Genomic DNA, 25,840 nt, shown 5'->3' on the forward strand with positions numbered 1-25,840 from the left:
CCAGGATCTTATACCTAGAAGAAGCAGCAGGAGTTAAAAGATATTTTGGTAACCATGTGTAGGTATTGATGAGAAAAATGCCACCTGCTGAGGAGCCAAACCAAGAGCTGGAGGCATAAGTTGGACTGCTTTCAGCAGGGCTTGTTTGCAGGGGTGGTGGAACAGGGCTGGGCTGGGTAGCTGCCGTTCAGTTCTCTTCTGAAAGGTTGTCTGCTGAAGGGAGCTGGAAAGCCCTCACTTGGGTGAGTAGCCAGGCATGGGAGGAGGAGGGGGCTCGGGGGACAGGGGTGCTCTAAACAGGCCCAAGTGCTGGGGAAGGGAGCTGAGCAGGTGGCAGAAGGGAAACGCTGCAGACAGAGCAAAAACTGCTTGTGGCGGGCCAAACTTGTGGTGGGACCAAACCACGATCTTTCACCGATGCCACTGTGGTAAGGAGAGTGAGATTCACAGTGTTTCCTCGCAATGAAACATAGAAAGGGTGGTGGTGGTGGGGAAGGAGCCACAAATAGGTTGCAAAGGACGCTGAGCCAGCACCAACGGCCCGGGAGCGTGGGAGTCGCCACAGGTGGGTCCGTGGAAGCGCTGCCTTCCGGCAGCAAGGAGCAAGGGAACGAAGAAAGGCCGGGACACCCTGTGCCTGTGTCCCGGAGGTGCTCGCAGGGTCCCCGCTGCCGCGCCTGGGGCCGAGCGCTGAGCAGCCCGTGGTGGAGCCGGAGGCATCGTGCACCCCCGAGTGTGTCTGCATCCGTGGGGTCCGCGTCCGTGGGCCTCGGTGCCTGCGGGACTGCCCTCCTGGCTCCGGGGCGGGCGGCGGCGGCGGCGGCCCCGCCCGGTGCGGCGGCGGCGGGCGGAGCCGGCGTGCGGGCGCGGCCCCGTCTCCCTGCGGCTCTCGGCGGTGCGGCGGCCCGGCCGGCTGGGCCCCCCGCAGCCCCGGGCATGGGAGCCCGCGGGCCGGCGGCCGGGGCTGGAGGAGGAAGAGAAGGAAGAGGAAGAGAAGGAGGCGGCGGCGGGGGCCGCTGACCAGCGCCGGGGCGGCGCGGCAGCCCCGAGGCCGCGGTGAGTGGAGCGGCGCGGGCAGGCCTGGCCGGGCGGGTGAGGCCCGGGATGCGACCCGGGGGATGCGATCCCGGCCACTCATGGGCGGCACCACTCCGGCTCGGGAAAAAGCCTAAATCTGAGGCTGTTTCTCATTTTTAAAATAAGTTTTTGCATGTGTCGGGGACTGGGAAAAATTAGGGGGCGGGGGAGTGTTAGTTGCGCTGAATGCGGCCCCTCGCCCCACTTTTGGCCAGGAGGTTGCCACCTTTAGGGCATCGGGGCCACCGGCTCCCACCGTGCCTCCCTTCTCCCAGCCCTGGGATGTCTTGTGGGAAGAAGGATTGAGTGCACGGGGTTGAGCATCCCCTGCAAAACGAGCATCACCAGCCCCATGGCACATACTGCACTGGCTTGAAACCCTGGGGACCAGCTCCCCAGCCCCAGGATGCTTTTGGCCTCACACACCCTGCACAGTTGCTGCGGTGGGGGGAGATGACATCATATTTCATAGCCCCCTCCGTAGCAGTTTAAACACACTCATGTTGGTGGTGTCCCGTGGCCACTGCTTGATGGAGTGCTTTGCTTTTGTTCTTGCTGAGTGTCACTCTCTACTTGCCTCATGGACCATTCTACCAAAGGGCCCCTAAAAACAGCTCTGATTTTTCCCTATTGCATCCCCATCTGGCTGTTGAGGCACCGCCACTCCATGTACTGCACAGATTAGATTTTTGGGGAGGGTTACTGGCAGGTGCTGGAGGCAAGGCAGGTCCCTGTGTAATGGGCTGTGTGGGGTGACAAGGCACTGTGACTGGGGGAAAGTCTGAGCAATAACAGCAAAACTAGCTTTACTTCAGAGGGCTACTTTCTAGAAAAAAACTGGATGTGGAGTGCTGCTGACACATGCCAGGACACCCCTATCCACAGGAGTATGCTCTGCATCCTGCCTGCCTGTGGTAGGTTCCAGGGTCCACCTGCCAGGGTCAGTCCTGTGACTGGGAGAGGACACCCCAGAGCAGGGTTGGGCAAAGGATCCTGCTTCACATCTCAGCTCTGATCCCCATACCCATCCAGTGGGGCCATCATTGCCGACTCAGTGTCTGTGGCTCCCTGGGGAGCCCCACTGGACAGGGCTAGCAGCTGCCAGTGACCAGTTGCCAGCACTGTTGGGTGCTACCTGCACTCCTGTTGGGGGTCCTGCTGCAAACCCCTAGCCACCAAGGTCCCTCCAGAGACCACCCAGCAGCTCTGGCCTGTCCCAAGTCCTCAGGGCTTTGTGAACCCTGGTGCCTCTCCCTTGTGATTGCTTTGCCGTGTCCTAGCAGCTTCCCTAAAAGCAGGGACTAGCAGGGCTGGGCTCAGGGCAGGAACTGGGGTGCATGGCTGTGCTGTGGCCTGAGCCCTGGCAGTGGCAGGGCTGGGAACGGCCAAATGGTTTGACTTCTCTGGGACTCTCTAGTGACTCTCCCAGCTGGCTTCCCAGCAGGGCTCTGGCCCGGCTCCAGGCGTCATGTGGGAGATAAGGGTACCCTGACTTCCAGCAGTCCAGTGTCCCAGGAGGCCTCGCCATCAGGAGGAGGGGAGAGGATCTGCACGGCTGACTGTACGCCAGACCCCCCTGGACGTGGCAGGGAACCGACTCCTAGGGGCTGGGATGCCCTGCTTGGCTTGGCTCGGTGTCTGCCGTGCAGCTGCTCACCCGCTGGGTGCCTCGAGAAGGGCCCCTGCCAGCATGACTGTCATTGCTGCCCCGCTTTGGTGCTGCTGCTGGGGTGTAGCTCTGTTTGGGAGGGAGCAGGATGGGGAACAGGGAAGTGGGGTGGCTCAGAAAGGGGTGGCTGGTGCAGACATCTGTGGTGCTCTTGGGACATCCCAGGCTGGCCATGTTGGAGAGCATAGCCTTTGTCAAGGCCTCAACCTCCATGGGGGCTCTTTGTGGCATGTCTGGAGGTGTCTGCCTATTGTCTCTGGGTGGGAAAAAGGGAAGGGGAGTAGATCTGTCCTATTCTGGTCTTGACCTAGGAAAGCAAGGAGGTGATTTGCTATGTGGGGCTGAGGACCTCTCATATCTTCATGGTTGTGCCATCAGAGCAGGGATCCAGGTGCAGCATTCCCCCGCAGGTGCTCTCTGGCATACCAGCCTGCAAGCCTTTCATGTCTGCATCAGGCCTGTGCTGCTCCTGCTGTCCCAGTGTCATTTGGGCTGGGTTGGGGGCTCAGGCTTGTGGTGTCCTGAGTGTGAGGTGTCTTGGCAGGATCAGGACCGTGGCTGGAGCCGCCCCCCTGCCCCGCCAAGCGCACATGTCCGCCTGCCCGTGCCCAGAAGATGACCAGGCTGCTCTTGGGGGTGACCCTGGAAAGGATTTGCAAGGCCGTGCTGCTGCTCTGCCTGCTCCACTTCGTCATCATCATGATCCTCTATTTTGACGTCTACGCGCAGCACCTGGACTTCTTCAGCCGTTTCAACGCCAGGAACGCCTCGCGCGCCCACCCCTTCTCCAACTCTTCCCGCTCCAACGGCACTGTTCCCAGCTACGGGCCAGCCGGTGCTGAGGCCCCATCCCCCAGCACCAAGCCCAGCACCAACCAATCCGCCACTGAGAAGCCCTTGCAGCCCTGCCAGGAGACACCTCCTGGTTTAGGTGAGACATGCTGGGTGAGCACTGGGGATGAATTTGGGCTCTGACTCTGAACATGGGGCTAAGGTAGGTGCTCATGGCTGACATCCTTATCCCCTGGGCCCTGGGCATGGCTTCCCCATGAAATAGTAGAGAAACCGCAGCCTGAAACTGTATCAAGACAGCTGGTTTCAGGTTTTGTTAGCCCAGTCTCTCTGCCCCGGTTTAGGAAAGGTTCTGAGCGCTCTCTGCCCTCAGCAGTGCCGATCCCCCTTGCAGGTCCCCCTCGCTGTTTGCTTTACCGCTCTGGGCAGGAGCGGCAGGTGACCATGACCCTGACCATGTCCTGTCCTGTGGGCATTGCCCTGCCCTCCCTCTCACAGTTGGTCGCCTGCTCATCGAGTTCAGCTCTCCCATGAGCATGGAGCGAGTGCAGCGGGAGAACCCTGATGTGCACCAGGGTGGCAAGTACACCCCCCCGGACTGCCTGCCCCGGCAGAAGGTGGCCATCCTCATCCCCTTCCGGCACCGCGAGCACCACCTCAAGTACTGGCTGCACTACCTGCACCCCATCCTGCGCCGGCAGAAGGTGGCTTATGGTATCTACATCATCAACCAGGTGAGGGGGCAGGGGCAAGGGGTGGCAAGGCTAGGGTGGACAAGCAGGCATTGCTGAGCTTTGCTCTGCAGTTCGGTGAAGACACCTTCAACCGGGCCAAGCTGCTCAACGTGGGATTCATGGAGGCACTCAAGGACGACGAGGAGTATGACTGCTTCATTTTCAGCGACGTGGATCTCATCCCCATGGACGATCGCAACCTCTATCGCTGCTACGAGCAGCCACGGCACTTTGCTGTTGGCATGGACAAGTTTGGGTTCAGGTGGGTGCTGGAGAGCTGGGGTGTTTCTGCCCAGGCAGGGTGGGAATATCTCTCTGGGATGGCATCAGGGCAACCACCCTTGATTGCCACCTGGGGCAGGCATGAGGTCAATGGCTCGAATTGTGGACCTGAGATGGTAGAGAGCACAGAGCCCTGGGTAGGAGGGTGACACAGGAAAGGAGGGTGGGAGCCCTAAGTAGGAGGGTGACTTGGGGGTCCCCATGGAGCTCACCTCCATCTTTGCCTGTTCCTGGGGCTGACTCATTTGCTGTCAACCTGCAGGCTGCCCTATGCTGGCTACTTTGGCGGTGTCTCTGGGCTGAGCAAGTCCCAGTTCCTGAAGATCAATGGCTTTCCCAATGAGTACTGGGGCTGGGGAGGAGAGGACGATGACATCTTTAATCGGTAGGTGCCCAACCCCTCACTAGGACTGACTGGTTTGGGTGTACCAGGCTTCCCACCGAGCCCTGAATTAGCACTCTTAGAGCACTGGCGTTCCCAGTTTTGTGGGGGATGTACATGGGCTGTGCCACATGTCAGGGAGGGATTGCATTACACTCCAGCTTTGGGGCTGATGACCCTCATGGATGAAACTGGCCTTTCCCAGAGCGCTGGGGGCTGCAGGACACCCCTCTGCCTCTCTTGTGGCTGAAGCCTGTGGCATGGTATGCACTGCATCTGCAGGGTGGTGTGCCTTTGGGCCCTGCTCCATACAGGGGCTGGGATGCTAGACTTGGATATGTCCAGGGCTGTGATTAAAGACTTGGAAGCATCTTAGTGGTGGCCCTGCAGCAGCCACAGTCATTCCTGCCAGTAGCCATCAGGCAGCAGTACAGCTGCAAGCTGAGCAAAGCCCAATCCCCCCACACCCTGCTTTGGGTGGCAGAGCTGGACAATGGCCACGTCTCCTCCCATGGGTTCCCCCATGGTGCTGCCCAGGGAAGCAGCGTGCAGCCAGTGGGGTGTAACCAGCCTGTAATAGCCAGACTAGCAAAACACCCTTGTAGGAGTCCTGGACACGTGGCACAGTTGTGATTTCCACACAAGGTGGGCTCAGGGTGGGGGACAAGAAGTGTGTGGGGTTCTGGAAGAGCTTCAGGCAGCCCTTGATCTGAGGGGAGGGCTCCAAGGGAAGGGCTAGGCAGTGGCATTCAGGGAATGTAAAGGGCAGGGGCCGTAGAGGGAGACAGGGAGGGAGGAAGGGAGGGGAGGGATGGATGGCTGCACATGGACGACTGCCTGTTTGCAGCACAGGCTGAATGCAGCTGCCAGTCCCTGGATGGGAGTGGCGCTTCGGGCACACTGCCATGGGGCATGTGGCATCCTAGGTCATGACACTGGCCTGGATGGGGCCTGGCTTGGCTCATCTTGGCTTGGCACAGCTTTGTTTAACGAGGGACAGGTTTATTTTGCCTGGGGTCTGACCCTGGAGGTCTCTGGGCTGGGGAATGTCCTACCCTGGTGTTCGCACACTGATTCTACCCTTCTCCTGGCCCCCAGCATATCCCTGAATGGCATGAAGGTGTCGAGGCCCGACATCCGCATTGGGAGGTACCGCATGATCAAGCATGAACGTGACAAACACAATGAGCCCAACCCGCAGAGGTGAGTGAGCCACAGGGCTGGGACAGTTGGGACGCTGGGCTGCTCACCCCCACAGAGGTCCAGCACTGCTGGCACTACAACAAGACATCCCTCCACCCTCATCCTGCTCTTCTTTCCACCAGATTCACCAAGATCCAGAACACCAAAATGACGATGAAGCGGGATGGGATCAGCTCGCTGCAGTACCGGCTGGTGGAGATCTCCCGCCAGCCCATGTACACCAACATCACAGTGGAGATCGGCAGGCCACCGCCCCGCCTGGCCCGCGGCTAGTGCTCCTGTCACTGGGAACCCCTGTGCCTGGGGTTGGCTGGGCATGGCGTCTTTTGCCCCAGCTCAAGAGCCAGAACTGGACAGGGATGTTTTCTGCCTACTCTGCTGCCTTGTGGAGACGGCTGCCCCCCAGCCGGCCCTTTGGTCCCTAGGATTTCTCCATCTCCCCCATCCCCACGAGTGTGTTTGCAGGACCCCTGCCCCAGACGTGGTGTGTTGGTGGATGAGCCCAGCTGCCCTGCAAGCAGCTCCTGGCACAGAGGGAGGGGCAACCCCAGGCCTGGCAAGGAGCCCCCAGTCCATGCCAGCTCCTGCCTGCACCCTGGGTGGGGAAGGGTGAAATCCCACTGCTCTGTGAGAGCTGGAGGGTCCCCACCAGCGCTGTGAGAAGTGGGGTGCAGGCTTCCCCCTTTACCAGCGCTGGAGCCACTGCTGCCCCAGCTGGGGATGGGAGCAGCCTGGGGCCCCCAGGCAGGCACGATCAGGGTGAGTTGTTGCCCTGGCCAGGCACTGCCCATGCTGCTGGGCACACAGACGTGGCTTGCTGTCTTCCTCTGCTTTAGTCTGGTGCTTAGAGCCGGGCCCTGTCTCAGCTCTGCCAAACAGAGACCTCTGATTAGTGAATGCCCCTCGCTGTGCCTCAGTTTCCCCAGGGCTAGGGGGATGGCAGCTGTATCCCATCCCCCTTCCCGAAAGGCAGGTGCTGTGTGTGTGTGTGCAGCCCCTGTCTGCGCCTGCCCTCACCTGCCCTCCCCACTTTGGTGGGGGAAATAGGGCTGATTTGAACCTCCCAGCACGTCTTGGTGGGGGCTGGTGCACCCTCTAGCAAGGAGGGGGATCTTCTCCTTGAGGTCTCCCCTTGTCTGCCTTCCCGCTTCCAGGCCGGGGCAGGGGGGGCTGCAGGCAGGAGAGGCCGGGACCATGCAGGGCAGGTGCTCTGTGCCCCTCCATGGGACTGGGAGCCCCAGCACCCCCTGATGCTCCATGGGGGGCTGGGAGCAGTGGGGTTGGGAGCAGGGCAGCTTGCCAGGGCTGGGAGGCACCGGCGATTTTTGTACATTTGAATGTCTGACCCTTTTTTCAGCGTACGTTGAATGCAGCGTTCGGTCGTAGAGACCGGGGGTTTTGTATTTAATAAAAGTTTGAAAAGTTGGCAGGCTTTGTGGGAGTGGGAGAAAACACCATCTGATGAGGAAGTGGGATTGTGGAGTATAGAGGGGAAGTCCTGTCTGCCACCTCCAGCTGCTGGCTGGAAGGCAGAGCCCCTGACTCACCCCCTCCACCCCCCTTGGGGAACCCCCCGCTCACTCAGCAATGCAGGGGGGCCTAACAAGGTGCCCACCTAGGGCAAAGTGTACAGGGCAAAGCCAGCTGCCCTCACTGTGCCATGGATATTTGCTGCCCTCCAGTCCATTTGGGGACAATGCTTTCCCCCAGCAGGGATACGCCTGTCCTCCATCCTCTGCCTTACCTCCAGCTGGTTTTGTACGTCCAGGCAGGGCAAAGGACCGAGGCCGGCTGTTGAGTGCCAATACCTGGCATCAGAGGGGAAAAGAGCTGCACCCATTAAGTGTGGTCCCCCACTCCTCAACCCCTCCCTCCCCTCACATGGTTCCCAAAGAAGGGCACAGCAGGACACAACCTCAGGAATATAAATCTCATTAAAATCTAGGATACTTTAGAACTCTACACCAGGAGAGACACTGGCACAGGCAGCGCTGCCCAGGGACACTGGCACAGGCAGCACTGCCCAGGGACGCGTGCGTTATTGCTAACAATTAGAGGTGAAGAGTAGCGGCGTGACTCGAGGGGCAGGGCACGGGCACCATGCGGGAACCTGCGCCCCTCGCCGCGGCACGACGGGGGGCTCGGGACGGGGAGCTGGAACATCCTGCTGGGGCTCGCCGCCCACTGCCTCCCGCCACCGTGCCAAGCTGTGCCGTGTCCCTGCGCCAGCCTCGGGGCTGCAACATAAGGAGCACAGGGTGCTGGCTGGGAGGGGAGCAATTGGGGTAGGAAGGGTCTCATCCTATCCACCCCAAATCAAGAGCTCCAAGCCCTTTGGCTGGAGCTGGAAGACAGATTTAAAACCGCCCGGCCTTTGCCAGTGCATCCTGTTCCACTAATACTGACTGGGGACTGAGCATCCCCAGATGGCTCGGAGCGAGTGGGCTGGTGCAGCCCTTCGTGTCTCCGCTGGTACCTCTTGCTAAGCAGCAGCTAGGGGAGGCTGGTCCATCCTGCTCCCCCTTAGCACCACGGAGGGTCCTCCCCTGCCACTGCTGGGGCTGCCACGGAGAGCTGGACCTCATCCCTGTCTGCTTACCCCCCGGCCAGGCTTAAGTACTCCCCAGCCTCCTGCCCCACCATGAGGCAGGCAGCAGCAGTGGGCTGCTTGTGGCTGTGCCCAGCTTTGTAGGCAATGCCTTGGCCACCCAGAAGGGCACCCACAGACCCCAGTGGGGCCACAGGGTGGAGGGGTGCATGGAGGGGAGCATCCCAGCTCACTGCCTGCACAGCCCCGGCGTACCATGCATATGTGCGTGCCCACGCACGCCACATCTGTGCCCGTGTTGTGTCTGTGAGGGACACACACGTGTACACGTGTGTGCTCTAAGTGCTTGTGTCTTGTGCCATCAGATCCCCCTTCCAATGCAAGCAACATGCTTGCCCCCATCTCCCTGTGCTGGCCTTGTGCCTGGCAGCACCCCTGGGTATGACCACCTGTGAGACCCAGTAGGCTCTGAGCCACAGTGGCTGAGACCCAGGCTGGGGATCCCTGCAGTGCCAACCCTTGCCATGATGGCCTTGTGCACACACAGGCCACGGGCAATCCTGGCATGCCCAACCCTGGTCCCACCCCATGTCCTCCCCATGGGAAGGTCAGGAGGGTGCCCCATGGCAGGGCAGGCTGCCTGGCTTAGGGAAGGGGGGGTGAGAGCCTGGGAGCATCCCACCCCCCCCATCCTGTGCATACCCCCAGGTCAAGGCTCCTGCAAAGTGCTTCTGGCTCCCAGCCCTCCCGGGGCTGTGCCCCCTCCTCTCTTGTCCCAGCGTCGAGCACAAAGGTTACCGTAAACACGAGGGTTAACAAACGCCACGGGGGCAGGGGCGGGAGGGGTTAACCGGCGAGGAGGTGGGGGGGTCTCGGGGATGGGTGCTGAGAGCCCCCATGGTCCGGTGCGGCCCGGAGCCAGGCTCCGCCAGCGGAAGGTGCAAAAAGGGTTAGAGGGGATGCGGGGATTGTGGGGAGTCACAGTCTGGAGTCCTGGCTGTGGGCTGAGCCATTACTGCCCTGCACGGGGGATGCATCCGCCGCCTCACTCTGGCCCTTCTCTGGCTGCAGGGGCTGCACCTCCAGGTGGGACTCGGTGGAAGGGCTGAACGCCGGGGCGTAGCGCCCGCTGCGGTGCTCTGGCAGAGCTGGGCCCCAGTCCTTGCTTGCCTTGGTAGCATTTTTCAAGCGCTAGAAAGGGAAAGGATGGAGACGAGATTAGCACCCACCATGCTCCCCTGCCCCAGTCTGCACCAACATGCCAGCAGCTTCCAGGGATGCACAAACATGTGGTGCCCTATGCACGCTGCCTGCACGCAACCACTGCTGACAGCTCCAGTGAGGTCAGGGACAGCCTTGATGGCAGCCCCAGGTGGGACACAGACAAAGGGGTGTAGCTCCTGGCCACCCACCTCAAGCAGTGTGTCCCCCTCAGAACGGCACACTTTGTAGATGGCGTAGATGGGGATGCAGATGACAGAAGAGAGCGCCATGAGGAAGCCAATGCTGATGGCCCAAGTAGGGTAGACATACTCATTGTAGGAGATGGGCCGGTACTGGATCACTGTGAAGACCAGGATGAACTGGGAAGGGATAGGCAGGATCAGCCAGTGGGGAGCAGTCAGCTTGCTCTGTGCCCCCACAGCTTCCCTGCTCTGACCTATTGCTGGTCTCCTGAGCTCAGCGTCCTCCTCTCCAGGGAGTGCCATGTCCAGGTGAACTCCTCACTCCCTCCTCCCACAGCCCAATGCCCCATAGTTGCAATGCTCACAAATATGATGGCAGGTGAGATGAAGCGCCAGCAGATCTGGAAGAAGAGTGGAGGAGGAAAGCCCAGCATCATCTCAATGTCCTTGAAGTAGTTGCGGTGTCCTGGGGAGAAAAGTGACCATCAGCCCTGGTGGCGACCTGAGCCCTGTCACCACCCACCCGGCCCCAGCCCCAGCGCCATCGTGGTGGGACCCATGAGCCCCCCAGGCCACAGCTCCTGATTGGGCAACAGCCCCCCCCATGTAACAGAGCAAAGTGCTGATTGGCCAGCTGCTGGAGCAAACCCTTCCCCATTGGGTAGCTGCATCAGCCCTACCGTCTGATTGGCTGCAGGCAGCTGCACCTACCATAGATGTACATGATGGCCACACACATGATGCAGGAGATGACCACCAGGGAGAAGCTGGCGGCGTAGTTGTCCATTAGCAGGAGCCAGTAGATGCCCGCCTGGAAGACAGATGCATTGGCACAGCTGCCCCTGCGGTACCACTGCTGCTGGCAGGGCACCAGCACAGCCATGGTGACTGTGCCCAGCAACACACAGCTCAGATACCACTGCCACAGCTGGCATGGCAATGCTGACGCCAGAGTCAGCACGGAGACTCTTAATTCTGGGTACTGTCCTCAGTGTTAGCATGGCAAGACCAGGCCCTGGCTGTCACTACCATCACAGTGGCAACAAAGTGGATGTGGCTGTTGAAAGTGGCCATGGCAATGGCACCCTGTAGCAACAGCCTCATGGTCACTTACCTGTGTAGTGAGCGGGACGCCCAGTAGGAAGCCAGCCACAGCCACTCCCAGCGTTACGAAGGTCTTTTTGCGGATGATCCACTCATTGCCCACCTCATCCACAATGGCCGTGACCAGAGTCTCCAGCAGGCAGAACTACACAGGGGCAGAGGGGGCAGCATGTCACCACCTTGGCCCCAGCGTGCCACCCCATCTGAAAATGCTGGCCCCAACATGACCTACCTGTGTACCCAGCCCCAGGAGGATGAGCATAAAGAAGAAGAGAATGGACCACAGCGGTGAGATTGGGAGCAAGGTGAGGGCTTCAGGGTAGGCGACGAAGGCCAGGCCTGGCCCGTGGTCAGCCACCTTGGAGACATCCACACCCAGGTGGTTGGCCATGAAGCCCAGGATGGAGAAGATGACGAAGCCAGCATAGACGCTGGTAGCACAGTTGGTGATGCTGATGATGATGCTGTCCCTATGGGAAGAGGAGTCAGGGCCGGCAGTGGACACGAGGACAGTGGCAGGGCTGGGGGACTGTGGTCGGGCACTTACCGGTAGCAGTTGTTGTTGAACTTGTTGTAGGAAGCCATGGTGATGAGCCCGCCCCAAGCACAGCCCAGCGAGTAGAAGATCTGTGAGGCCGCGTCACCCCACACCTGTGGCAGTGGGATGGTCAATGCTGTGCCCCCAGCCCCACTCAGCCCTGGCTGCCTGCCACCCGTTGTCCCTGCTCACCTTGGCATTGAGGATCTTGTCCCACTGGGGCGTCAGGTAGTACATGATGCCAGTGACGGCCCCCTCCAGCGTGATGCCGCGCACGAAGAGGATGGTGAGCACCACATAGGGGAAGGTGGCCGTGAAATACACCACCTGTGGGGCAGCACCTCAGTGAGGTGGGGATGGGGGCAGGGGTGGGGAGACAGGCAGGTATGGCTAAGGTGTGGCTGTAGACTGGGATTATGGTCCAGAGTGTGGAGTGACAGACCAGGAGGAGAAGATATGGTCCAGGGAAGGGACTATCCTGAAGGAGGTGAGACCATGGCAACATGGGAGGAGCTATGTCCAGAAGGGATGTGGCCAGGTCACAGGGGTGTGGCCTTTCTCAGAGTGGGAGGAGCACAAAGAGGGCAGGGACAAAGCTAAAAGAGGAGGAGCTGGGAGCTGTGCCCAGAAGGGATTGGGAGCATGTCCACAACAGGAGATTCATTCCCAGTAGGGGTGGGGCTATGCCTAGAGGGGACATGGCCATCTATCCTGAAGGCACTTCCGAACCCCCAGGAAGGGGCCTGGAGAGGGAACACACTGGTACCTTCCCCGAGGATTTCACGCCCTTGATGAGGCAGAGGAAGACAACGACCCAGGAGACACCAAGGCAGCCCAGGAGGGGCAGCCGAACCTCGCCCAGGTTCCCGATGTCATCCGAGAGGTTCAGCACATACCTCCTGTATGGGGAGGGGGCAGCAGTGTCAGTGGGGCCCAACCATCATCACCTCCCCATCCCTGATCCCGGGCCCTGGTACCTCCAGTACTCCTCGCTGGGGCTGGTGCGCTTCTGGGTGGTGTTGAGGAGCTGGGTGATGTTGAGAGCAGCACGGCTGGAGAGGTTCCCGTCCAGCACCCCCACGCAGTCGGGCGTGTTCCAGGGGTTGCTGCAGTACGTCCAGGGCAGCACGCGCGTCATGGACACAAAGAAGTAGTAGAAGGCAATACAGATCACCACGTTGTAGTAGATCCCGATGTATGTGGACACCACCATCATCCCGTAGCCCACGCCTGGGAACAGCACCGGGGAGGGGTGAGCGGCAGGGTGCGGCGGCACGGGCACGGCGCACAGCACCAGGGGTTGTGGCATGGGAGGAGTGGGCTGCATGCAATGCTGTCAGCAGCCTTGCAGCCATGCTGTGGCTCAGTGCCTGGCTTAGCCACACGTGTGAGGAGCACTGTGCATAGGATCCTCTACCTCCAAACGAGCCTAGTGGTGCTGAGGGTCCCCTTTGACACATGGCAATGCATACAGACTGCAGGCAAACTCTTGGGGTCTGCAGCCCAAGCAAACAACTGGATGGGGGTCACTCCTGGCTACAGTGACTTTAGGCCTGGAGTTATCTGGTGGCATGTGACAGGCCACAAGAGCACAGGGAAGTGCACCCCAGGCTCAGCATGCCACTGTGCAGGGCACACAAGAGTGTGTGCATGGGCTGCTTGCACTCAGACATGACATTGTGAGCATGTCACCTGGCAGGCAGCCTGCAGGAGTGAGCCAGGGGAGCCAGCAGCATAGGAGCACACCAGTAAGCCAGGAGATGCACCTGGAGCAGGGTCCAGCCATGGCAGGGCTAGCATGTGGGCACAGCACCTGCTGTCTATGGTCCAGGGAGATGACTGCAGAAGCATGCCCACAGCTGGACATGCCATAGTGTGTTCAGGGGACCCGAGGGGCCTCTGCAAGAGTGATGCGCTGGGGACACGTGTGGCATATGCAGGGATGTGTGTGTAATGCCTGCAGTGGATGCCAGCGCAGGGCTGGGTATTGCGCAGGAGATGCGACGCGTGTGCAGGGGCACGTATAATGCATGCAAGAGATGCCAGGCAGGCTGTGCAGGGCAGCGTGGCCATGTGCACAGGGGAGCGGGGCAATGCAGACTGTGATCTATGCACAGGGCACGTGTGCGCAGGTCTGCACAAGCGGCAGGTGCCAGCACTGGGCCATGTGATGTGCCAGAGGTGTGCATGCACCCCATGGTGTGTGAGGGTCACGCCAGCTGCCGGGCAGTTACAGCAGGTGTCCCACGCTGGCCTGTGCCAGTACGGACAGGCATCACCTTACCTTTGAACATGGGGCTGACCCTCCAGACGCCAAGGCAACCCTGGCTGGCAAACTGCCCAAAGGAGAGCTCCATGAAGAACAGGGGGATGCCGCAGAACACGAGCATGATAAAGTAGGGGAACATGAAGGCACCTAGTGAGCAGGAACCAGAGATGAGTGAGCAGTAACCCCAGGCACAGCTGTTCTTCCCATGCCCTGCACCACCCCAAGAAATACCATGCGGGGCTGGGGTACACACCCCCACACGTGCCCAGAGGAACCCCACTCCCCTGGCCCCCTGACACCCACCTCCCCCATTGCGGTAGCAGAGGTATGGGAAGCGCCAGACGTTGCCTAGGCCCACGGCATAGCCCACGCTGGTCAACACAAACTCGATCTGGTTGCCCCAGTTGCCACGCTTGACGCTCTTCTCCTGCTTGCCCTGCTCCCCGGGCACAGCGCCATTCTGCGGAGAGATGCCATGGGATGTATCAATTGGGGACCCCCCTGCTGGCCCCATTGGAAGGGTGACAGCCACCGAGCAGGGCTGGGAGGTCCCCGGCATCCTTCCCCATCCCGCCTCCCTGCCTGTCCCCGCCGCCCGCCACGCACAGCCAGTGCCAAGGAGGGGGAGGGCAACGGTGTTGCCCCCCCCAAAATGAATGGCTCTGCCCAGAGCCCGGCTGCAGCAAAGGGAGAGCCTGCAACTCATACAAAGCAGGTCCAGGCGCCAGAGCACAAAGGGGCCTCTGTTCTCAAGCCCCCCCCTCCCTGCGCCCAGTGAGAGAGGTCCTGCTGGGTGGTCACTGCCCACGACTGGGGGAGAAACTGCAGGACCCCCGGGTTGAAGCAGAAGCCCCTCTCGATGGGAACTGAGGTGCAGCGACTATAGCTGGCAGGGGCCTGAGCACCCCCCCGGAAAAAGCACCCCGCTTCAGCCAGGGTCCTGCTGCCAGCTCAGCACTAAGCAAGGGCACCATGCTTAGGGCAGCTCACAGGGGGTCTCAGGCAGTTGGGTCCCTTGAGTGGACAGCCCCAATGCCCCAGTGCCCAGCTGTCTCTTACTGCAGGGGAGTGGGGGGACAGGGGGACAGAAGGGGGCAAGAAAGGGCGCTTTGTGCAGACTGCCACACAATGTGAGCTCACACCAAGGAGGACAACAACAAAGGAGATGAGTGCCTGTCACCCCAGCAGGGATGGCACCCATCACCCCATGGCTCTGTCCCGGCACAGCCCTGGGGTCATACTAATGTCCTGCACGGATGGTGTGGAGCTCTGGCAGGTTAGGCTGAAAGTAGATGGCATTTTGCAATGCAGGGGTGCCCCGAGCCCTCCCCTCCCCACCTGAGGCTAGGTGATGGATGGGTGCATGGGGTGAGGGTGCTGGTTGCCAGTTATAGTCCCACAGCACCCATGCTCCTACAGGAGCAGCACAGGGTGCCAGCAGCCCTAGAAGCCTGTTGGAACTCCACAGTGCTGGTCTCACCACCACGGACACCCCAGTGCCCATGCCCACCTCACGCCTCTCCCCCAGCTGGCCCCCACCATGGCTGACGCCGGCAGTGAGCGGGCCACAAATGGGAGCCGTCACTTTGGATCTGCTCACGCCGGCGGGGCGCGGGCAGCAGGCGCGGTGCACCTAACCGTATCATTTGATTAGGGCCGGCACAGCCGGGACGTGATGCCCAGCGACTCCGGCACCGCGCTGCCAAACAAAGCCATCTGCTGCGAGCGGGGCCCGCACGCGCCGCGGGCTGCGGGGGGGCTGCAGGGGAGCAGGGCTGCAGAGAGGGGCGAGGGGGCATCGGAGGGCACTTTGGGCAGGGCTGTAGGGGCAATACGCTGCCGTGCCCAGCCGGGGGACCGGAGTGCCCCCAGCTGACTCTGTGAGCCAAGGGGCCATCAGAAACAAGCTCACAGCAGCTCCAGGTGCTGGGGGACCTCCCTCCCAGCAGAGGTTCTTATTGTCGGGTGCTGTGCAAGAGCAGGACTCAGAGGTCCCCAAAGCAGGGGACAGGACACTGGCAGTGTCCCCATGCCAGGGCACACTGCCCGCTCGAGCAGACTGATCCGATCGGGAAGCCTCTGATTAAGCTGCTAGCACTAACGAGGCTCCTAATGAGCAGCACAGCCAGCAGGAGTGGGGGCAATGCTCCAGCCTCCCTGACAAAAGGTCTGGTGAGGGGACCAGATACACTATATGGCCCTGGCTCAGCACAGAGCCCTGGTGCCCACGGGGGACCTCATCCCTGTTCTAAGCCATCACTCTGCTCAGGTGACCCCCCGGCTTCACTCCCAAGCCTCATGGAGCACCCCATATTTGAGTTGCCTGGCACCAGTGCAATGAAACTGCCAGGCCTGTGCTGCTCCCTCCTCCTTTCCTGCAGCACTGGGCTTTGGTGCACTTGTCCCCAATAAGGGGGCAGCCACATGTGTGTCCATGCATGCGCAAGCGAGCACACGTGCGCAAACACTTGCATGCTCACCCATCAGCTCACTACAGCCCCCCTTCCCCAAATCTAGGAAGGTCATACTGTCCTTTACACTCATTAACCACCCTCCCAACCCCACATGGTCAAAAAGGAGGTGGATAGAGAGAACCCAGACATCTGGGAAGAAGAAACTCTTCCCCCTTCCCTGCTATGGAAAGGGAGAGAGCTGGAATGCAAAGGGAGAGCTGCCACCCAGCAACAGTGCAGTCTCTGGAGGGACCAGGTCCCGCTCCCAGGCCCCAGATTTTTTGTGCCTGTAACCCAATGCAGCTTCAAAGGATGCCTGGCTTGGGTGACAACATCACGGAGGAGGAAGGATGCCACAGGCACCCCAAATGTCTCCAGAAGGGAAGTTCCAAAAGGGAATGTCCAAAACATCCCAAAAGGGGACATTCGGGGTGCCCAGGGCATCCTTCCTCCCCCTTCCCCAGGGAACCCCCCATACATCACGGCCAAACTTCCCCAGCCCAGCAAAGCAGGCATCATCCATCACCGTGCCTGGCACCAAGGTCTTTCTCATGCTAAGCAGCATCGACTCACACAATGACAGCTTGGCTGGGGTGCCCGGATGCGCCCCACTTCCCTAAGGGGCCCTGATTTATGGCTGGTCAGCTTGTGATGGTGGCAGGGTCGATACTGGAAAGGGATGTCCTCATGGGAGGCATCTCCAGCATGAACTCCCTCCTCTTTTTTCCCCATTCAAACTGCCCACATGGGGGTATGCCAGCCCAGCCCTCTGTGGGGCACAAACCTTATCCAGCCCCCATGAACCAGTGAGGAGCCCCCAATTTCTCCAGGGGGTGCCCTGCAGCCTCCAACTCGGGGGCTGTCAGGGCTGCTCCTGCAATGCCAGCAGAGGGTACCAGTACCCCTGATGTCATCAGCCTGATGTCATTGCTCATTGCCATGGTGATGGCAACAAACTCACAGCTTTTTTAGGCAGGGGCTGCTGGAAGATAGAAAAACATGCTAATTACATCATTTGCCACAATAGTGGCTCTTCCAGGGCAAGAAAGCAGGGTGCAGGATGCTGGAGGCAGATGAACCCCAGCCTGAGGTGGGAGTCCCAAGGGATGGAGGGATGGGGTCACTTAGAGAGGGGGTGTTCTGGGTACCCTTGCTGACTGTCAACTGATCCTGGGTGCTGCGGGCCCTATAATCAGGCCCTGCGCTCCTTGTCCCTGGTACATGGGGTAATGAATCCAAAAGTGTCATCCCTGCATCTGAGGTTGCTGTGCCCTATGCATCCTGACTCTGCCAGCCTCACCAGCACATCCTAACTCTTCCTACCCTCTCTCTTTGGTGCTCAGACCCATGTTTACCCCTATCCCAGTGTAGCAGAAACATGTTATGGGAGAAAAGGCATCTGGCATAGTGCTGGGGACAGTCCCAGGGCTGGGGTAATGCAGTGATGAGGGGCACACCCAAACCACAGTACCTCCCAGGAGTATTACACTGCCTTCACCACCCCTCACCGCAGAAGGCTGTCCAGCCCCAGTGACAGCCCTGAGCATGCTCTGCGAGCCACCAGTACTGCCCTGGGGTGCCATGGGGGAAACGAGGCAAACTTTGACATTGCTCACTGATGCCCATGAAAGGGAAGAAGGGAGGGGAGGACAAGGAGGGTCTTTGCTACACTCTGCCCCTGCAGCACTGAGTTGCAACCCAGGTGCTGCGCACCTCTTCTGCAAAATCAGTAGATTCCAGGGATAACAGACACACAACTGTCAGGCAATCTCTTCTTGCTCCCAACACAACTGAGGCCATTGAGGGGTTTGGTGCCATACTCTGCCCTCCCTCCCTGGACCACCCCACATCAAAGGCTGTAGGGTTTGTGAGTACCTCTCCAGCATGCCATGGCACAAATCTACAGCTTGAACTCCCCCCTGCAGAGCCACCACCCCAAAGACAGTGCAAAGGGTTTTGGAGACCCATGAGTGGTGGGGGGACAGCGCTGGCATGGCCACCATTCCACTTGGCCCACCCCCAACTCTGCCCCCCAGATCCTGCTCTCACCTGCCCACTGACCTGCTGAGAGGGTCCGAGGGGGCCTGGCTGCTCGCAGCTGCCATCCGGGGGCCCAGGCTGGACGGCTCCGTGAGTCCCCAGCTTCATTGGCACCTCGGGCTCCGGCGCAGAAGCAGCCACCCGCCCTCCCGCCTTCCCCCGCCCACTGCCTCCAGCGCTTGGCACTGCTCCCCACTTGCCTCCCAGCCAGGCTCGGCCCCCTGTCGCCCGCCCCGATGTAGCACCGGCACCCCACCATGCCACCTGCCCTGGCACCATGCCTGCCTGGCCCACCCCGCAGGCACTGCCGTGCCTCTGCTACCCCCCACGAGCTGTACCCCCACGAGCCAGGTGCCCTCCCTGGCTCGTGTAGGCAGGGCAAGGCAGAGCAGGCTGCACAGCGGGCTCAGCCCTGTCCCACTTAATGAGGCCTCATTAGCGGGGTCCAGCTGCTCACAGCCCTGCACGCTCCAGTGGGCAGCGCTGCCCTCCCTGCGGGCACCGCTGCCCGTCTGGTCAGGGCCAGAAGCTGCTCTTGGAGCATAGCAGAAGATGACATTCCCTCAGAGCCCCCTGTTTCCATGCCTCAACATCCGAGCCCTACACATGCATTCCTGCCCCCATGCCCATCATCTACACAGCAGCTTGGCCCTGCATGCCCAAACCCAGCCCTGGGCATTCACGGGCTGCAGGAACAGGGCATGGCCCTGCTTGGGGATGGGGGCACAGGGACAAGCCTTTCTGCTGGCACATCCCCAGCCTGGTGCCATGCTACTTCACTCAACGTCATACTATTGCTGACATCATGGGGCCTCCATGGCAACCCTCACAAGGTCACTGCCCCGAGGGGGACCATCTGGCTGGCAGGAGGGCTATGCCACGACCCCTTCACTGCCCAGGCACCCTGCAGCCTCCCTGCTCACCCCTTTGCCAGCGCGAGGTGGGACCCTGGTGGGATGGTGCATCCCATAGGAGGCCAGGCAGAGGGTGCCCTGCAGCCAGGCTCGGGGTGCCCCAGCTGCTCTCAGCCCTGCGTCCTGGCTGGGGAGAGTGGCCGAGGCGCCAGCGACGCATGATGGTGCACCGAGGGCGGGGGGACGGGCCCGCGCTTTCAGGCGACCATCTGGGGTCCGGGCAGCAGCAGCCGAGGGCGCACACGTGAACAGCACACGTGTGCGGGGTGGGCACTCAACCTTGCACATGCCAGCACCCAGTGCTTGTTCCTGTCCCCTCCTGCACTAGCCACCCAGTAGCTTGGGACATGTCCCATCCATGGGATGGCAGCACTCAACTGTACCCCCCAAGACGTGCAAGCCAAGAGCCACCCCATACTGTGCCAGCCCCAGTGACCCCAGCCCTGCCCTACATGCAGCCAGGCAGCTCTGTGCCCAGACACCCTGCAAGGTATGTGGGCACCTTGTGGGCATCCCTCCATGACCCAGTTCAGCTGCAACACTGCCTGGGCCACCTGTGTGCCACCACCACTTTTTGCCCTGGGCACGTTGGTCCCCCTGCCCCTTAGAGCAGCGTGAGCACAGCAGGACCCACCGCCCTGTCCTGGGGACACCAGACCCTGTGCCAGCCTTGCCCTGTGGGAGCAAAGGGCTGCTTCCCTGGCAGCCCAGCCAGCAGATGGAGGAGACAGCCAGCTGCATGGAGGCACGCTGCTAGAAACAGAGGACCCTCACCTACCCCGGCATTCTGGTCCCCAGCCTGGCTGGCTGGTGGTGCTGGGGCTGAACTAGAGAGACAGGGGCGATGGGTGCATGGGGGGTGGTCCATAGGTCTTCCAGCCCCCTGACACGGCTGGAGGGTGACTGGGGTAGGAATGATGCCCAGGGACCTGTTCCAGTGCCACTATCGCCTAGCTGAGTGCTTCCCGACAGGGCTGCCTTTCTCCGGCCCCATTCTACCAGGGCAGACATGATTCTCCCAGGGCATTCAGGCAGAAAAATCCCCCGCCAGCCCCCCCATCACTGCCCCTTGGTATTCCGGGAAGGGCTCCTGCAGCCAAAAGCCACTTCCGCAGCTCCTGCCGCTGGTCGGTGGCACTGCGCCGCTGGGGGTGTCTGGAGCACGCAGGGACCCCCCCGGCCCTTACCCCCCTTGCAGTGCAGTGGGAGCGGTGCCCCAGTGTGTAGTCAGAGTGATCTTGGGTGACAGCAGGAACCTACCTGAGCTGGGCAAGCTGCAGCCAAAGGCTGCCTGGCCGTGCCAGCAAGGCAGCCCTGGGAGTCAGGAGTCACTGGCAATGTTGGAGTCTGAACAAAGCACCCCAAGGACAACAAAACAAAATGTCCTTAAAGGCCTGGGAGGGAGAAGCAGTCAGACCCTCCCCTGTGGCTTACAGGGAGCCCCTCTGCCCAGCTACACAGGGACTGATCCAGCCCTTGGAGCTGACCCACACTCTGCTGGGTATCCACAATCAGAGCATTTCTGGGGCTTGGGAGAAGTAGGGTGGGCACAGCCCCTCCCAACTGCCTCCTGTTTTAGAGAAAACATTCAGAGCTTCACAGGGACACCCAAAAACACAGATCCTGCAAAAGCAGTACACATCACCCTTGTTCTCCAGGCCCCAGGTGACAGGTGGGGAAACTGAGGCACAGCTGACATCACCCACTTGCTGCCTCCATCACTCCTGTCCCTCCCTAGGTGGGGCACAGCAAGCACTGTAAACTTGTCCAGCCCCAGGCACTGCACACAATGCTGGGCAGGGGTTGCATGGTGAGAGCCCAGCTGGACTGGGGGTGGTAGGGGTGGGAGCTGCACCTGCAGGCAGGGATGAGAGGACAGACAGGAACCAAACTTTATGAGGTTACTGGCAGGGCCCTGGAGGCAGGCCAAGGAGATTATGCTCCTTTCCCAGGGACTCAGGCAGCTCAGTGGTCAGAACCTGGCCCACTGGAGCTCCTCCTGGTGCTCATAGGATGCAGGAATGGGGATGCTTCAGGAGCAGGGATGTTCTCACAGGAACTTACCCTTCTCCCCACAGAACCCATAGCAACAATACCCTGTGCAGCAGTATCCTTGCACCCTGCAATCAGGGGAGGCCCAGGAAGAGGTGTGAGGGCCAGGGCAGACAACACAGCACGTGTCAGGCCCTGTTGCATGTGACACCCTCACCCTGGGGTGGGCTGGTCAGGTACTTCTGAGAAGCGGGTTAAAGATTTATGGGGAGTGGGTGGGCACTCCAATGTCTGGCTCCTGACATGGGTGTCAGGCTCAGCCCTCACCCCAGTGCGATGCTGACTGCTCTGGTCATAGCAAGAAAACATCGACAGCATGGAGTCATGGCAAGCACCATGTGCAGAAGTGCCAGGACAGACCCCTGACTGTGCCCAGATATATCCTCAGCATGTCCCTGTTACCAGCCCAGGGCTTCTCCAGAAGAAATCTGCCTTCCTATCCCACCAGCTGCCCCAGCCCCTTCTCTGCTGGGGGCAGGATGGGCACTGGGCTCCCTGCTTCAGGCACAGCCGGCGGGGCCATGCTGGGACACACAAGCAGAGGAACTGCGTGCACGCGGGCGCGCTGGAAGCACTTGCTGGAGCATGCCGCTCCCCTGGCTCTTGGCTTCCCAGGAAAACGCTGGCTCCCAGCCCTCCAGCTGGAGTATGCAGCTATTTCAGGAAGCCCCCCGGGAAGGGGAGGGCCCGGTGACAGTGTCAATCTCAGCATTCAGCTCCTATCCTTTGGGAAAAAAGGGAAACAGCCAAGCCTAGCCTGAGGGCTCACCTGCCCAAGGCAGCACAGCAGCCTGTCACAGGAACCTGAGCTGCCACAAGCATGGGGCCATCACAGCCTTCCAACAAAGACATGCAGTGGGCACATCCCACATCTGCCCAGAATACCAAATCCACCCCTGGCGCAGGCAAGTGCACGGCAGCTGACAGCACCCTGAAACACATCGCTCGTGAGGACGGATAGGTCAGGCACCACACCAGTGCCCAGAGAAACCTTCCTCTGCCACTGCACCATCCTACCAGCCCAGTCTCAGAGAGCCCACTGGGTGAAGGCAAGAAGAAGCACCCACAATGTGCCCCTCTGGAGCCACCTGGCTTGGAGGAATACCTGGACCCTTTGCCGACAGCAGGCTGTAGAATCGCCTGTCTGCAGAGCTGGGGTGGGTGATAAGGCTGGGCAGAGCGCCTGAAAACAGGCGATAGCATCTCCAGGCACAACGAGACACCACACCCGAAGAGCCCCACAGGCAACAGGCTCATGGAGAGAGAGCATCAACGCAAAAATCATCATGCTGGGAGAGCACCATGGTTCCACAACCCCAACTGGAGATCCCGGGAGGGCACACCAAGTCCTACGGGAGCCCCAGTGTCTTGCTCCCTGCGCCAGGCTCTCTGGGTCCCAGAGGCAGTGGTGCACACCATCCCGCTCCCCACACCCCTGCACTTACCAGCAGCCCCTCGCTGCACTTATCGGCCATTCCTGGAGGCTGGCGCACGGTGCCGGCTGCCCAGTGCAGGGTCCTTTGCCTGCCCGCTCTCTGTCACGCTGCCTGCGGCACCAGCGCTAGCGTCCTTCAATCCACTGGCAGAGCAAGCTGGGCAGAGGGGAGAAGACAGCAAGAGAGATGTGACTGGTGGGGTGGGCACATCCCCACCCCAGGCCTCTCTCTCCCTCCCTCCAGGAACTGGGGGGCTGTGCCAGGCAAGTCGATCCCCTCTACCTGCCCACTGGGTATCAAGACTCCTGGGGGAGGACGCAGGGCCGGGGTGGGTTGTTGGTGGGGTCTCTTTCTGCTGGCTCCCAGCCCCTGCAGCGTCTCTGAACCCCCTGGCATCCACACGAGCGGCGGCTCCCAGGTGTTTCCCAAGAAGCAGTTAAAGATTTACCCGGTGCGGACAGACGACCTTGCGGACAGCTGGCTGCTGGCCCCCCGGCAGGTGGGCGTCAGGGGCCGCGGGCAGGAGCGGGGGCCCCTTGAGCTCTCCCCCAGCGAGAGATGAAGCTGAAGTGGCTGCAGCACACGACAGCGCCGGGACTGGGCGCAGAGCGGGGCCAGTGCAGGGCTCAGCTGCCGCGCAGGACACAGATGGGAAACGATTGCCTTCTGCCCCGGTGCATCGCATGCACGTGCAGCGCAGGGGGGCCGAGCCGCTGGGCTCTGCCGGGTGCCAGGTGCTGCTGGACAGTGCACGGGCACAGGCATCTGTCTCCCCGGCCCTCACCCTGCCCCAGCCTGGGGCTGCCGGAGGCCCCAGGGGAACACTGAGGCCTGACCTCACTGGAAGGGACAGACGCTCTTGCAAAACACCAGTTTGATTGTCTGTGCAACAAGCACTGGTGTTTGCAGATCCCACACCAGTGCTCAGTACCCTTGCCGGCTGAAGAAGGATCCCTGACCCGCACTGAGGGTCTCTGACCACCACCAGCAGCAAACACCCCAGGGCCTATCCCCAGGCTGCCATGACGCTGAAGCAATCAGCAGAGACCTTAAGACATAAGGAAGGAGCATGGGCAGTGGAGATAAGGGGCAGGAATCCAGGGGCTGTGCCGTGAGCCCCCAGCCCCTCCAGCGCAGACAGGCTGCTGCCGGCAGATACCACAGATGCTGCACCCCTCTGCCAATGCCCTCCTCAGCAGTGCCAGCATTTCCAGGGGAGCTGAGATGTCATCACTGCCGCAAGCCTGGCTCCTCGCATGGCACAGGGACCTCTCAAAGGTGGGAGGTGCAGGCTCGGTGGGCAGACCTCCTCCCCGTCACACACCTACTGCCAGCCAGCCAAAAGCTGCCCACACTGCGGCCCTGAATTCACACTGGGATCTAATCCCGTGCCCTGGGAAGGGGGAGTGCCCAAGGGGCCGGACGGCTGCCACTCCCCTCGGGGTCTGCCAGGTGCTGATAAGCCTCCATGAGCACCGTAGATGCCGCTGCTATTGGCTCCCAGCTTGACAAGGACCGAGCGCGAAGCCAGCAGTGGTGTGGCAATGGGACTGATGCAGGGATGCCCGAGGCTTCAGCGTCCTCTGGGACAGCCCAACAGGGACAAGGATGCAAAGCACGGGTGCCTCGGGGTGGCTCTCCCACCACTGCGGGATGGCATGACAGACCAGAGGGCAGCGCAGCTCGTACCTAGAGCCGGCACGGGTGGCAGGCACCCTGGAAATGGGAACACCTAGGCACCCACAGGGGCTCCCGTACAGCATGTCACACCTCGGCGCGGGGACGCAGCACACGGCACCCAGCGGAAGGCCACGGATGTCCGACCTAAGGATGGAGCCCCCGTCCCTTCTCGCCCGGCGGGAGGGCGGCCCGACGCACCGGTGCAGCCGCTGCCACCTGCGAGGCCATTTCTTCCGCGAGCATCCGCAAGGCCCACCGCAAACCGGGGTTCCCCGGTGCCCGCGGAAGGGGGGAAGCGGGCCGGCCTGCCGCCGCCATGCTAACCCTGCCGCCCCGCGGCGGCGGCTCCGGCAGCGGCCCCGCGGGCAGCGCCCGCCGCGCGGCTCCCTCCCGCCGCCGCCGCCCGGTGCAGTACGGCGGCGGGGGGGCCCGGTTACATCAGCCGCCACGTGGTGGCTGCTCCACCGCCCCGCCCCGGCACATGCCCGTGGAAAATTACCGCCAACCCCCCCGGCCCGTCACCGAGCCGGGCCGCCCCGGTGTCCGGCGCCCTCCCCGGGAGCGGCGGCGGCGGTCCCGCTCTGCGCGCCGCGCCCCCGCGCTCCACCGGCACCGCGCCGCCGCGCCGCGAGAGCAACAGATGCGGGACCGCCCCGCATCCCGTTATCCCGCTCTTCCGCTCCCGACACCATCCTGACGGGTGGCCGCTCCCGGTGCGGCTACCGATGTCCCCGACCCCGCCGCTCCGGAGGCCCTTGCCGCCCTCGTCCCCTTCTCATTCCTCTTCGGCAGCCCACCCACTCCTCCTCCCGTCCCGTCCCCAGTGCTGCTACGGCTGCTGGACGGGCCGGGCACCCGGTGCCGGCGGAGGTGCGCGCTCCTTACCGTGCCCATGCCGACGCCCGGCCCCTCCCGCCGCGCCGGGTGGGCCCGCGGGGGCGCCGCTTCGCCGCGCCCAGCCCGGTGTCGGTGTCAGTGCCGGTGCTCCACCAGGCCCGGAGCCGCTGCCGCCGGTGCTGCCGAGTTAATGAAAGTTTGGAGGTCGGTGGGGGCTGGCGCCGCCTCTCGCCCCCGCCGCCGTGCTCCGCCCCCCGCTTCGCCGCGCTCCTCAGCGCCCCGCCTCGGCACCCGCACCGCGCCTCGCCGCACCGGGGGCACCGCGGGCACCGCGAAGGGCGAGAGCGCACGCGGCACCACGGGCAAACGGGCTACGTATGGCACGCACACACACGCGTGGGCACACGGGTACACGCGGCACACA

General features: G+C 61.7%; 2 protein-coding genes across 4 annotated transcripts; one reads left to right on the forward strand and one right to left on the reverse strand.

Moving 5' to 3' along the window:
* The first annotated feature begins 918 nt into the window (after positions 1-918).
* Positions 919-7,564, forward strand: B4GALT2 (beta-1,4-galactosyltransferase 2). The gene is made up of 7 exons (XM_068199139.1): positions 919-1,056; positions 3,291-3,677; positions 4,037-4,272; positions 4,344-4,534; positions 4,817-4,939; positions 6,035-6,139; positions 6,262-7,564. Exons 2-7 carry the CDS (start codon positions 3,362-3,364, stop codon positions 6,410-6,412), a joined length of 1,122 nt encoding a protein of 373 aa, XP_068055240.1. The 5' UTR covers positions 919-1,056; positions 3,291-3,361; the 3' UTR covers positions 6,413-7,564.
* A 491-nt stretch (positions 7,565-8,055) lies between these two features.
* On the reverse strand, positions 8,056-25,629 carry SLC6A9 (solute carrier family 6 member 9). 3 transcript variants are annotated; one of them, XM_068199107.1, is made up of 14 exons: positions 25,465-25,629; positions 22,909-23,055; positions 14,308-14,464; positions 14,020-14,151; positions 12,713-12,965; positions 12,502-12,634; positions 11,928-12,062; positions 11,745-11,848; positions 11,430-11,667; positions 11,208-11,342; positions 10,805-10,904; positions 10,459-10,559; positions 10,100-10,270; positions 8,056-9,878 (listed from the first exon to the last, which is right to left on the reverse strand). In XM_068199107.1, exons 2-14 carry the CDS (start codon positions 22,936-22,938, stop codon positions 9,666-9,668), a joined length of 1,902 nt encoding a protein of 633 aa, XP_068055208.1. In that variant the 5' UTR covers positions 22,939-23,055; positions 25,465-25,629; the 3' UTR covers positions 8,056-9,665. The 3 variants fall into 3 exon arrangements, with proteins under 3 accessions (XP_068055208.1, XP_068055207.1, XP_068055206.1); XM_068199106.1 differs by lacking the exons at positions 22,909-23,055; positions 25,465-25,629 and adding an exon at positions 18,519-18,670; XM_068199105.1 differs by lacking the exons at positions 22,909-23,055; positions 25,465-25,629 and adding an exon at positions 18,507-18,643.
* Positions 25,630-25,840: the final 211 nt, after the last annotated feature.

This window comes from Anomalospiza imberbis, chromosome 9, assembly GCF_031753505.1.
Source record: "Anomalospiza imberbis isolate Cuckoo-Finch-1a 21T00152 chromosome 9, ASM3175350v1, whole genome shotgun sequence".
Taxonomy (NCBI): Eukaryota; Metazoa; Chordata; class Aves; order Passeriformes; family Viduidae; genus Anomalospiza; species Anomalospiza imberbis.

Excerpts from the sequence above, each read along its gene's own strand:
- SLC6A9 (XM_068199105.1), bottom strand. The coding sequence starts at position 18,605 with ATGAAGCTGGGGACTCACGGAGCCGTCCAGCCTGGGCCCCCGGATGGC. Across the intron at positions 14,465-18,506 it reads CTCAGCAGGTCAGTGGGCAG|AATGGCGCTGTGCCCGGGGA; the intron begins GTGAGAGCAGGA and ends ATCTCTCCGCAG. Across the intron at positions 11,343-11,429 it reads TCCTGGGGCTGGGTACACAG|TTCTGCCTGCTGGAGACTCT; the intron begins GTAGGTCATGTT and ends GCCCCTGTGTAG.
- B4GALT2 (XM_068199139.1), top strand. The coding sequence starts at position 3,362 with ATGACCAGGCTGCTCTTGGGGGTGACCCTGGAAAGGATTTGCAAGGCC. Across the intron at positions 4,535-4,816 it reads ATGGACAAGTTTGGGTTCAG|GCTGCCCTATGCTGGCTACT; the intron begins GTGGGTGCTGGA and ends GTCAACCTGCAG. Across the intron at positions 6,140-6,261 it reads AATGAGCCCAACCCGCAGAG|ATTCACCAAGATCCAGAACA; the intron begins GTGAGTGAGCCA and ends TCTTTCCACCAG.